The sequence below is a fragment of the Xyrauchen texanus genome, chromosome 27, assembly GCF_025860055.1.
Source record: "Xyrauchen texanus isolate HMW12.3.18 chromosome 27, RBS_HiC_50CHRs, whole genome shotgun sequence".
NCBI lineage: Eukaryota > Metazoa > Chordata > Actinopteri > Cypriniformes > Catostomidae > Xyrauchen > Xyrauchen texanus.
Genome location: NC_068302.1, coordinates 4,251,233 through 4,264,762, shown reverse-complemented (window position 1 = coordinate 4,264,762; position 13,530 = coordinate 4,251,233). Strand labels below are relative to the sequence as shown.

Here is a 13,530-nt window from a genome sequence, read left to right as displayed (position 1 = left end):
TATAAGGTTGGGGCTTCCCACCTTCCTTGTTCAAAGCACATGCATATATTGAGTGAAACAAGTGCATTTCAATTACATGGAACCAATGTTTTATTTAACATTTTATCGAATGATCTAGTAATATTTTCAATTTATTTTGGTGATTTAAGAGACACAAAACAATTTATCTTTAAAATAAATTAGCTTTTAAAATGAATCAAGCATACAGAATAAAAGATGTATACAGACATAACATTAGCAAAAACTGAACTCGGCATTATGGGTATAAATCTAGCCTGAATGAGGAATAGCACACCTGTCTAGAGTTGGTGGCGAGGGCATATGTCTGTCCAGCTGCTTCTTCATGGCTGGACTCTGACTGAATGCACCATGATCTGATTTCTGTCTTAATACTTTTGGCCTCTTCCCTGCTGCAGCAGCATACAGCGATGGTCGATCCCGAGTAAACACAATACGCCCAATGAGAGGAGAGCCATTACTTTGGTGAGATGCTGTAAGAGGTGGCGGGGGCAGAGCCTGTGAGGTTGAAGTGCGGGGCTGGGGGTGATGAGGTGGAGTATGAGGGGTGTGGCCACCTAGGCGGGCCACTACCCCATTAGTAAGCCGAGGAGTCCGGGGGATAGCGACAACAGAAGCAGGTGATGTCGTGACAGACACGGGAGGGAATGGTGGCATGCTAGCGTGACTGTGCGCGTGAGCATGCAGTCCCATGGGCAGATCGGCTTCTTTCGTTAGCATTGTTGCGGTATCCATAAGACCTTTAGATGAAAGATGATTCCGAATTAGTAACAGAAGTTCTTTCTCAGGAAATGAAATGCGTGACTGTGCTACAACACTAGCCCGCTGCAGCCGAGCCAAAGAAACATCCGTGCCGATGAGCAATGGCTTTCCAGACACTCGCTCTATTAGTTCTGCTGCATACTTGCAAAAGCGTACATGTTCACTACGCTTGTCCTGCAACACAGGCTCTTTCATAAGCTGTTGGATCTGTCCGCTGCCAAACAGCGGAAGCTTGCTGATGATTTGACGCACGGCGGCGCTACGTGCCAATCCAACCAAAGCTTTGCATGCCAGAGCACGAATCTGATCAGCATCAGTGATGGGCATTTTGACGGTGAGCAGGGACAGCAGAACCTTTATGCCATTGTTGGACTGAACGACGTTCCACATCTTGGCCAGGACACTTTCGCTGGCACGATGAATCTGTGGCTGACGCCTGCGCGGAGTGCCAGAGATGAACTTGCCAATGCTGGATATGCGTTTGTCAGGAGCGCAAACGCAGTTTATAATCACCTGCAGTGCAGATTTCTGGATCTCTGCGTCATTTATGAATACCTCGCCCTCTGCGACAACCAGCACTATGCTCATACCTGCAGACCACAGACACCACAGACAGAAACTTAAGTTAATACGTACAACACAATGAGATTGATCCCAAAAGTCTAGTACATTGTAAACCCATAATCTTAAAGGAATAGTTCATAAAAAAAACAAATTCTCTCATGATAGACTTACCTTTAAGCCATCACAGATGTGTGTCTTTCCTGGTTCAGCAGAACCAAAATGAAGATTTTTATTAGCAAATTTCAGCTCTGTAGGTCCATACAATGCAAGTGAATGCCACAAGTCTGTTGGCTGTTTTATTAACATTTTAGATGCAATTTTTGTATACATTTGCTCTTTTTTTTTTTTTGTCTAGACAGCTAATAATATGGGCAAGTGTTGCCATGTTCCATTCGGTAAAAAGATCAACACTACTCCACAATTTAAATGATTAGAAAAATCCAAAAGGCATAAGACATGGAGTGGTGGTGGTGTAGTGGGCTAAAGCACATAACTAGTAATCAGAAGGTCACTGGTTCGATCCCCACAGCCATCACCATTGTGTCCTTGAGCAAGCACTTAACTCCAGGTTGTCCCTGTAATAAGTACACTGTAAGTCGCTTTGGATAAAAGCATCTGCCAAATGCATAAATGTAAATGTAAATATTCAGGCAGCATAAATGTAATCCACACGACTTCAGTCAATCAATTAATGTCTTCCAAATCAAACTGATATGTTTGTGTAAAAAATAATTTGCTAAATTAAAACTTTATTAAATAAAAATAAATAAAAATTAAAAATAATAAAAATTTCCTGTTAGCAGTGGACGCATCACGGAGCAGTCGCGTGATGCAAGCATGATGGCACGTTCACACGAGAAGTCGGAAGCATGCGTTTTGCTTCATTTCAGTTATGCTGAAGATATACACATCTGGGATGGCTTAAAGGTGAGTAAATCATGAGATAATTTAAATTTTTGGAAGAAATAATCCTTTAATAAGTACCATGAGGTTAACAAAACAACCCCTTTTACAACAACTAGTTGATTATGAACACGTTCTTAAACTTTAAAGCATACTTTGTGAATATGTTACTGTGGGGGAAACAAACCCAAGGTGGCAATAGAGTAAGCTCCAAATGCCTGAGCCATTAAACCAGATATATTACATAGGTAGCTAGCTATAAAAATGCCAAAAGTTTAACTAACTTTTGCTTGCTCGGCAAGATTCTCTTCAAACTTTTGCTTTACCATGACAATAGTTGCCCTGAAAGTAATGAGCACTATATCAAATGGATACTATCCTTATACTGTCCTTAGAAATACATCATGTTGTGTCATGACTAGCATTCTGACATATTTCAGAAAGCAACAACTCATGTAATTGTCCCTGCCTTGCTAGATGCACCTGCATTGATGTGCTTCCATAGAGAAGATACAGAATAGATACTCTCACCGACAGTGGAGATGGTTGAACCACTCTCATCCAACACAGCAACATTCTCCGATAACAGCAGCTGAGTTTTAGGAATGACTGTCAAAATGCTCAAGATATCCAACGCATACCTCACTGTGTCGGCCCTGCAGCACACATTTAATAAAACACAAATTCTTGACACGCTCTCTGTGTGTTTCTGTGATTAGAGATGGTAATAAACACTTAAAAAGAAATGTGAGGATTCTAAGTAATAATACATCAATAACATGCACTGATAAGAATTTTATTTTGAATCAAATTTAATTTAATATAATTTCATCTTAATTAACAATAATGTTACCTTAGGTACTCACCAAGTTATTGGTTAAAAATAAATAAATTTCATCACCAATCAAATTTTGGCTCCAAGTAAGTTTGTATAGATTTCATTTACTTGGTCAGTAAGGATTTTTAAGTGTATTTTCAAACACACTTTAACCAATAATTCCTCACCTGCCGTAATATGTTCTCCAGTCACAGGCGATAGAAATGAGCTGCAAGAGGAGCTGGACACAGGACAGTTTATGGAAGACCTCAGCAGGCTCCCAGTACAAACGCGCTGGTCCATACTCAATCAGAAACTCCACCATCTCCACCACCTGCTCATGGGTGTAGGAGCATGCCTAGAAACATTAGTGAACACACAAAAATTAAATTCATTTGAACAAAATGTTCAAGACAATTATCTACAACTGAGTTCAAACTGTGCCAGAGATAAAACCTTATTCTCATTTTAGCATTGCGGTTGTCTCTTGGAGAGAGACTCAGCACGCACTTGGTATTGGTACTAACCCCGACAGAGATTATAATTATTGGCCCAAGTTGTTGTGTAAAGAATGTTACAGACAGTGTATCAAGCTCTTTTCAAATCACGCTTGGACTACTGTAATGCTCTGTACCTGGATGCAAGTCAGTCTTTTCTGTCATGCCTACAAATGGTTCAAAATATACATTCTGCAGTGTAGCATTTTATAAAATGTGCAGCAGTGTTCATTGCATTAAATAATTAACAAGACACTCAATATATCATGAATGAATGAAACTCACTCAGAATGCAGACAGTTTCTGACAGGCTTTTCCATGCATAATTGTTTTAATACTTCCATGCATGTGGTTACAGACAAATGATACAAAACAGAAAATAATCCCGCACGATGCTGAAACTTCTCCGTCTTGCCTGTACTCCTCTCCAGTCTGCCAAGAGACAGCTGACGTATGCTCTAAAAAAAATTCGCAACTTGTCTTGTTGCTCTCCACAGCAAATGTTTAGAGAATTTTGTTTCTCATGGTCAGAGTCCTTCAGGGGCATTTTGGCAATCTCCAGGTGGGCTGTCATGTGCCTTTTACTGAGTGGCGGCTTCCATCTGGCCACCATACAGGCCTGATTGGTGGAGTGCTGCAGAGATTGTGGAGAGAGGAGAACCTTCCAGAAGAACAACAGAGAAACGCTGGCCAGCTCTAGGAAGAGTCCTGGTGGTTCCAAACTTCTTCCATTTACAGATGATGTAGGCCACTGTGCTCATTGGGACCTTCAATGCTGCAGATATTTTTCTGTACCCTTCCCCAGATCTGTGCCTCGATACAATCCTGTCTCCGAGGTCTACAGACAACTGGACTTCATGGTTTGGTTTGTGCCCTGACATGCACTGTTAACTGTGGGACCTATATAACGACAAGTGTGAGCCTTTCCAAATCAACTGAATTTACCACAAGTGGACTCCAATCAAGTTGTAGAAACATCAAGGATGATCAGTGGAAACGGGATGCACCAGAGTTCAATTTTGAGTGTCATGGCAAAGGCTGTGAATACTTGGGTACATGTGATTTTAATTATTTGTAATAAATTTGCAAAGATTTCAAACAAATTTCTCATGGGGTTAAATTCATTTATTTTCCTCAAAATTCTACAAACAAATTTCTCATGGGGTATTGTTTGTAGAATTTTGAGGAAAATAAATGAATTTAATCCATTTTGGAATAAGGACACATAACAAAATGTGGAAAAAGTGAAGCACTGTGAATACTTTCCAGATGTACTAATATATATAAGTTAATCCAAAAATTACAATTCTCATTACTTTTGAGTCTTCATGTTATTCCAAAACCATTTCACTTTCTTATGAAAAACACAAAAGAAAAAATATTAATGAATATATTTTCAATTCAACAAGCAGACTGGGTTCACCTGAGAATGAGCTTTATCAAGCACAAAAACAAGTAAAGTTTGAACATGCGTGACACTAGGGTTGGGTATCGCCAGCCACCTCACAATAAGTTTTGCTAATATATATATATATATATATATATATATATATATATATATATATATATATATATATATATATATATATATATACATATATCCATATATATGTCACAATATCATGATTCAATTCCAATTCATGGTTCGCATGAAAAATTGGTAATGTGAAAGCTGTCATGTGGACCGTGGAGCGCACCGCGGTACACAACCAGAGACTACCTGTAGGAGGTGGTCTGAGTTCGGTTGCAATGGAACTGTAGCACGATTCGGTGTGAAAGAAACTTTGACTCAGGTGCGCACTCGTTCAGGAAGTAAATTAACATGTTCGTGTGTTTTAGCTGATGACGACATTAATAGTTTCAACAACACACGAGGATCCACACATTCCTGAAAGTCCCAAAAATGTTATGACACCACAATGACATACAAGTGCACACTTGAAATGAACTCTGGACCTTTTATCTGCTCCTTGTAAATGGGATAATGAGGGAATAACACACACCTGGCCATGACTGAGCAGCCAATTGTCCCATTACTTTTGGTCCCTTAAAAACTGGGAGGCACATATACAAACTGTTGTAATTCCTACAACGTTCACCTGATTTAGATGTAAATACCCTCAAATTAAAGCTGACAGTCTGCAGTTAAAGCACACATCTTGATTGTTTCATTTCAAATCCATTGTGGTGGTGTATAGAGCCAAAAAGATTAGAATTGTGTCGATGTCCCAATATTTATGGACCTGACTGTATCATTTTAACTAGTGAAAATTTAATTGTTGATATCAAGAATTCATATCCTGGAAATGAAAAGTTAAAACGGCTTGCCATAGAGACTCTGCCTCGGGGACATCATCCCTGGAGCGGGCATGCTTAATGCAGCTAAATTTGAACTTACCCGTGACTGATTTAATCATAATATATGTCAATGTGCATTTCTTATGAATAAAATTGGCAATATGCAGCTTTACTAATAAGGGAGCACTTTGCATATTAGTTTGGAAATTGTTTTTTATTAATTCTATTGTATGCTTGTTTATTTAGGCTTTTTTTTAGTAATTGGTAAAAACTTAAATTCAAGTTGCAAAAGTTGAAGCAAATCTTATACAAGTGTTCAAAAATACTTTAAGCATACATTGTTCAGTTTTGTTATAATTAAAAAAGAATATATTTAAAGTGTTGCTCAATGGCATATTTCTGTTCTTAGTTCTGCTGCTAATGTTTTGTAGACTTTGTTTAGTAACCCGTTTTTGCTTTGGTACCGAAAATGGTATCGAGTACCGTGAAATTTCACTGGTACTGGTACTGGTACAGACTACTGAAATTTTGGTACCGTGACAACACTAATCTAGGACACTTACTATTCCAAATGAAGGACTTCACTATGCTATCAAACTGCTTGAAATAAGAGAAGGGGACATCTACAGTGGGAGATTGAAGCAGGTAGTAAAATTTTTGAATACAATTCATTTTAATAACATTAACTTTCCCAATCATATATAAATGTAATGCAGCCCACATCGCTCGAAAACCTTTTTATTAAGGGGTCAAAATTAACCCACTAAATCCGACAAATTTGCTGGGTATAAAATGCCCAAATACTTAACCTGTTGATACGCACCCCCCCTTTTTGTGCACAAACCATGAAAATGACATACCTGAACTTAAATTGTTGTATTTAAATGAACCCTTTGGAGTATGGATACAGTTGTAGTATCTTTTGATAGAAGACACTTTGGGCCTTTTTATTTTCAATGTTTCAGAATTAATACATGTTGTTATTTTTTTAAAGTTATAGAAGTTTATAGTAAACGGAAATATTTTGTGCTGAACATGCCTTTATAATAATAATAATAAAAAAAAAACAATAATAAAAGTGCCAAGACAACCCAGAAATACAAAGTTCTCAAAGCCACAAGTCTAAAGAAGTTATGTTTCAAATTTAAAGATGATCTAAAAAAATAAAAATTAAAAAAAAAAGTTTCTGCAAGCTTTTTTCTCTGAAAAACGCTGCCGTGTACAGAGTAAAATTAACCTTTCAAGACAACACAAAATCTGACTGCACTGCTTGACTACACCGCATTTTTTAAAACAGACTTGAGACATGCTCATTTTGTTTACGAGACGCTAATATATAAGATAATTTACAGTTTTACAACATGAATGCTGCTCAGATTGCATAGTTTGTTGAAGAACTAACGGTAATTCTTTCAGGCGAGATCTCATGTAAACAATGGAGAATATATCATTATTTCTCACATTTATCACTTTTATGGACAAAAAGTGCTACTGGATGTTTTTCAATGAACGCTTGCCATGGACAATTGACCCAAGTGTGACTAACTGGATTCATCTGGCAATTGCGTTTTCATAAATGTATGAAGTTTTGATATTGCATGTTTCATTTGTACTCCTGGCACAAATAACTAAATTGCAGTTTCTGGAGCATTGCTATCGTGAAAAAGAGATCGGATATCAATGTTGAACCCTTAGACCTTTGAAAAGATGTATACTTTGTTAATATTAATTACATTTATAGACAGTAAATTATATATTAAAATGCAAGCAGAGTGACGTAACCAGCGTGTGCGGGGGAAATTGCGTATCATCAGGTTAATGCACAGTATGGGCCACTGGAAGGCACATGCAGAAAAGCAGTTACTGGGCAGTACGTTGTCAGAGACAAAGCTTTGGATTTAGACCAATTGACACTGTATCCTGAGAATTTAGAAAAGGAATGAATAATTCTGTGGAGGCAAGGCTTCGATCGAATGGGGTGGGGATGAACAATAAAATATCATCAGTGTAAAGTAATAGCTTATGCGCCATACCTCCCGCCACAACCCCTGGAAAATTTTCTTCCCTTCTTATTGCAGCTGCTAATAGTTCCAGGCCAAGACAGAACAATAATGGGAAAAGAGCACAACCCTGCCACGTGCCCCTATCCTGAGTAAAATAATCCGAAATTAATCAATTTGTTTGTACCACCACTACCAGGTGTCTATAAAGTAACTTAATCCATCCAATAAAAGAATTCCCAAACCCATAAATTTCCAAAATCTTAAAAAGATAATTCCATTCTACCATATCAAAAGACTTTTCGGCATCAAGTGAGATGGCAGCAACCGGAATCTGATCATTAGTCACTGACCACATGATATTGATGAAACGCCTAACAGTATAAGAAGTGCTGTGGCCCCGAATAAAACCTACCTGATCCATATGTATAAGAGATGTCATAACTTTACTTAATCTGTTAGACACAATTGTTGACAATTATTTTTACATCTAGCTGGATCATGGAAATTGGACGGTAACCCTTACACTCGCTTCGATCTTTGACTTAAGAATAAGATTGATCTGGGCTTGTATCATGGAGGAAGCTTTCCATTCTTTAAAGGGCACCTATTATGGAATTTTGAAAATTAACTTTCATGTAGTGTGTAACATAGATTTAAGTGAACAAAAACATCCTGCAAAGTTTTATATATGAAAGTTCACCGTAATAAAAGTTATTGTCTCTCAAAAGTAGGAGTCGACTCTGAGTCAATTTAATGAATCGTATTTCCAATGAGTCATTTTCCTTTTCGTTGTGACGTCAAGATGAAAAATTATCAAATTGGCCCGCAGACACCAGGGAAAACTTGAAAACATCATGTCGACAACAAGACGCTGTGTTCTGAAGTGCATATCAAAAGCGACCTTTTTTTCACTGCCCAGGGATGAGCATGTGAAGAATCAGTTGCTAGAGTTTATATTTACAACTATACCACACAAGTATAGCCCGAACCTTGTGCTGTGTTCGCGTCATTTTAATGACAATTGCTTTATGAACATGAATGCTTTCAAGTGTGGATTCGCGAGCCGGTTGATACTGAAGGAAGGTTCAGTATAGAGGTCGACCGATATTGGTTTTTTTCAGGCCGATGCCGATCTTTTGAAATCCGGGTCGGCCGATGGCCGATTAATGCTGCCGATTTATTTTGGCCGATATGTGCTTGTTTTTAACCTCTTATTTGAACCTTTTATTTGAAAGATAAAATGTAACACAAATAATTACTTAAGATAGACAACATTTCTCAACAAATACATTTATTGAACACTTGACCAATCTGCACTTGTACACTTAAAATTAAAAATGTATAATGTAAAAACATATTGTATAAATAATGTATAACAAATATATGAAATAAACAAAGCAGGTGTTACGAACTGCTCCGAGACACGAAGGTTGAGATCCAAATGCAGCTTTAATTAAGGGGCAATCCAGACACGTAATTCAATATTCAGAGCATCCAAGAGAAGCACAGGCATAACTAGGGATGGGTATCGTTAAGGTTTTAATGGTATTACTATCTTACCGATACTGCTTATCGATCCGGTACTTTAACGGTATTCTTAACGGTTCTTTTTGTTATATATATATAAAATTTTATTTCAGGAAGGTCATTACAAAATTTTATAATGCAGAAGTTATTCATTCAAGAGCTCTAAGTGATTTTCTCTTTGCCTTTTGTTGTTTGATTCGCAGTAATGGCTCAATCGTCACATGTTTAATAGACAGCTTCCCCTTTAAGACCGAGTGTAGATCTAATAGGCTCCTGATGCAGCATATTTTCTCCGCAACTATTTCCATAACTACGTCCATTTAAGACATAAACTGTGTTTAAGTGAATCTCCAAGCTTGTCGTTTTGTCATATTTTTGTGTATAGTTGATCGTTTAGACGCGCACATGAAACCCAAAGTAGTCTATACTTTGCTTGTCTCTTTGCGGTGTGTTTCGGAGCGCGCGCCGCCTTGGGAACGGTATCTCTTGCGCTCTTTTTATAATTAAACGCGTCCCGCAATTTGCAACAGTAGCATTTTACAACAATCACCGATCGTGCTGATTCTGATGTTAAGTTTGAGTTTTAGGGAGAAATGTCAGTGCACCGCTGTGAAGGGAAGGAAGTTGTGCTAGACAGAATGCGGCTTATGTATAAATATTATTTGTATAATCTTTGGAAGGCGAAATCTAAAATAAAATCAGACTAATAATCACAGATCTAAACCAGGCTATGTTTGAATGTTTAGTTCTGTCACTCATTATGCAGGGCTCGTGTTGTGCTCGCTGTGGCACCGCGTGAGCGAGTTCTCTCTCTCTCTCTCTCTGACTGCGAATAGCTAAATTTCATCACAGACAAATGGTTTCATATTATTATACATAGAAATGGCTGGCGAGATAAAATAACTTTCTCTTTATAGCAATAAAGAATGTATTTTCTTAATTTCTCCAGTACTGACAGCAGAACTGATAACGTCCGAGCTTACCAAAGCCAGTCCTTCAATAGCCTATACTGCGTTGGTATATTTTTATTACTTATTTATCTGCATTGAGTGACAACCCTCTCAAATATAAGACACACAAACAGAACAAATAAAAGTCTCAGATTCACTGTCTGTAATTGCAAAACTCTTGCTTGCTTATTGTGACATGATAGCAACCCTTCTGCTGTGATAAATTCAACTACGCTATCAATATCCAAAGTAGCCGAACGTCATGTCAACTATCGCGTTTGTCACGTTTTTTTTCTTGAAGTTGGCAGTAACATATCAAAAGTTTTTAATTAAATCTAAAGAAGTTATACAAATTTAACCCTTACTGTTTTCTCCAAGGAACTTAGCTCCTTCCTTAGGCACTGGATGAGGTCTGCTCACTCTGCTGGAAAATGACTCTAGGGGCAGTGTGCGTCGAACACGTGTTCCACAACACTAGGCTGCCCACAGATGTGCCTGCCTAATAATCGGCTTGATATGCGTGGATATTGGCCGATGCCGATTATGTAAAAAATGCACACAAAAAATCGGCCGATTAATCGGTCGACCTCTAGTTCAGTACCAAGTTTATTTGGATCAGCTTCCTCCTCCGAATCACAACCTGTAAGTATTATTAATAATGGTTGCTATTATGTGTTTTTTAGCATGCTTAACCCTCTGGGGTCTGAGGGTATTTTGGGCCCTGGAGAAGTTTTGACATGCCTTGACATGTGTGCTTTTTTCAGTTGCTTAAAAACATATTAATGGCTAAAGTCTGATAACACTGTATTCAGCACAAACTGGGCTACAATAATATGTGAGCAACATGTGTGTACATGTTTGTATTTTTGAGAAAATAATGTTTATGCGTGGTTTTTGAAAAAACAAAAATTTTAAGTCACTGAAATAAGGCCATATAACACATACTAAACATTTCTCAAATACTTTGAGAACTGGATCTTGTAGCCTAGAGTTTTTGCTACAAAATGATGTGAAAATCATCCTGATCACTCATTCATACAAAACAATATAGTAATTTAACTTTTGTGTGACAATTTTAGTGTTGAATGGCAATATGCGTGTTGGCGTGAACTATCATGAATATTGATGAGATTCACATTGATGTGACACAAAGACCACTCCTCTGGGCCCATCAATGAGGAATGTGACAGAGAGAGAATTAATGTGAGGAGACTTAATGATCAAAATCAAGTTAAAAGTAGTAATCTGACTATATATTTTCTTTACATAAAACTTTACTTAATTTTAGACCTGCACTACCATTAAAAGAAGTCTCTTCTGCCCACAAAGACTGGATTTATTTGATGCAAAATACTGAAACAATATTGCTATTCTGAACTCTTTTTACAATTTAAAAGAACAGTTTTCTATTTAAATATATTGTAAAATGCAATTTGTGATCAAAGCTGATTTATAATCATTCTGATTTTCTAATATGGGAATATTTAAAGTGTATTTTACTAATTTAACCTGAACACATATTTGCAAGCAGCTTTGTTGATGATAATGAGGCATTTTAAACACTAGATAAAATATAATCTAAACATTCATATTATTTTTATATCATATTACACATCATATTTATATCATACAGCATACAATTTACATGTACATGTATATATAATATAGCATGTCAACTAATGAAAACTAAATGACTTACTCGTCTGAAATTGTAACCTCAGCTGGATCAAGTCTCTCTTCAAAATACAAACGTTGCTGCTCTACGGGTCCTGCTCTTCTTCTGAGGAAAATGTTAAATCTTCCATAATATCCTGGAGCTTTCTGGCCGTGTCATTGCAAACGGCAGAAAAATGAATGAAAGGTGTTTACCTCAGAGTAGGGGGCGTGTACATTTGCATTGATCGTCTCGGCACATTAGCGTATGAATGGCGCGCTCTGCTGGTGGGTGGGATCACATTACAGATAATGAGATGGACCGGTAAAAACTGTACATCGCTTTGTTTCAAACAGATTGCATTGCAGGAGAATATTTGTTTTAAATTGGAATAGTTTTATTTAAAAGTAGAAATTTTAAGCTTTCTTTATAGACATATGTTTCATATTTGAGTGAAAATAATTAGCAGAGTTTCAGTTCATTTTTGTGACGTGTTTCTGAAATATGCTCGTGGAGACAAGAGACTGCTGAAAGTTCAACCTTTTAATTTGCTTTATTTTACAAAAGCACACGATTTTGTTGTTATTGTGAGTGTACACAAATAAAAGTAGACCCTTTATAGTCTCTAATGATGTCTTACACTTATCTGTATACCCAAAAATGACGGAGTATTTTAAGTTGTTTCTGCTGTAATGACGAAAATATCCAGCAAAACGTGCCGGCGCGTTTGCCGACCCCAGAGGGTTAATAAGTATTTGTGTGTGTTGTGCAAGTTACGCTCAGCGCAGCTTCTAGGTCTCCAATGTCAATTTTTTGGAAATATGTGAAATGTTTGTCGATGTTATTGGAGTTGTCATAAAGAATAGAGCAATAACTTGTAGTAATGCAGTGCTTTACCAATATGTTTATGCGTTGGGCTAACGCAAACAATAACTGATTGGGTGTTTACCTCCGAACTTTGGGCTATGATCGCTAACATAAATCAACTCAAATTCCTTCTCTGATTTTGATTTTTTTACAACAAAGCGGTGATGGGTGTTCCGTTACCGACAATCTCTGCACAGAGTATACCAAACACAACTGACTGGGTCATCTGACCAATCACCGCAGATTAGCGTCACGCAAAGGAGGGGTTTGGAAAAATGAGTCGTTGAACGAATCATTTGGGAGTCGGTGAGCAAATCAGGTAAACGTAAATGCATATTATAAGACAACAAAAGTGTTTTTTTTGCATGTAAAACTGTTGTTGGGGACTCCCAAAACAATATTAGGAACATTTTAAATGCCATAATAGGTGCCCTTTAATGATTCCGTATAAACTTCTACAGATGTGGCTCCAATTTTGTTAGCATAACATCTAAAAAATTCAGCGGCAAAGAGATCTGGCTCCTTAGCCTTGCCTGTAGGAAAGGTCTTACCTCGCCAAGCTCATCTCAGAATCAAGATAATTTTTTTGCTCAGTCGTCTGTTAAGGGAGTTCTAATGGTTCCACAAAGTTTCTAATATCTTCATCGGTAGACAAAAGACATGGAGCTAT

The 13,530-nt window shown here is 37.4% G+C and overlaps 1 protein-coding gene across 2 annotated transcripts in view; it reads right to left on the bottom strand.

Moving 5' to 3' along the window:
* Positions 1–13,530, bottom strand: part of LOC127620829 (DDB1- and CUL4-associated factor 1-like) — a 158,479-nt gene that overhangs the window by 91,814 nt on the left and 53,135 nt on the right. For both annotated transcript variants that reach the window (XM_052094086.1, XM_052094085.1), the window contains exons 12-14: positions 3,253–3,422; positions 2,779–2,903; positions 296–1,370 (exon numbers count right to left, since the gene is read on the bottom strand). In XM_052094086.1, the coding sequence (XP_051950046.1) occupies positions 296–1,370; positions 2,779–2,903; positions 3,253–3,422 (1,370 nt within the window). The remainder of the gene's footprint in view (positions 1–295; positions 1,371–2,778; positions 2,904–3,252; positions 3,423–13,530) is intronic.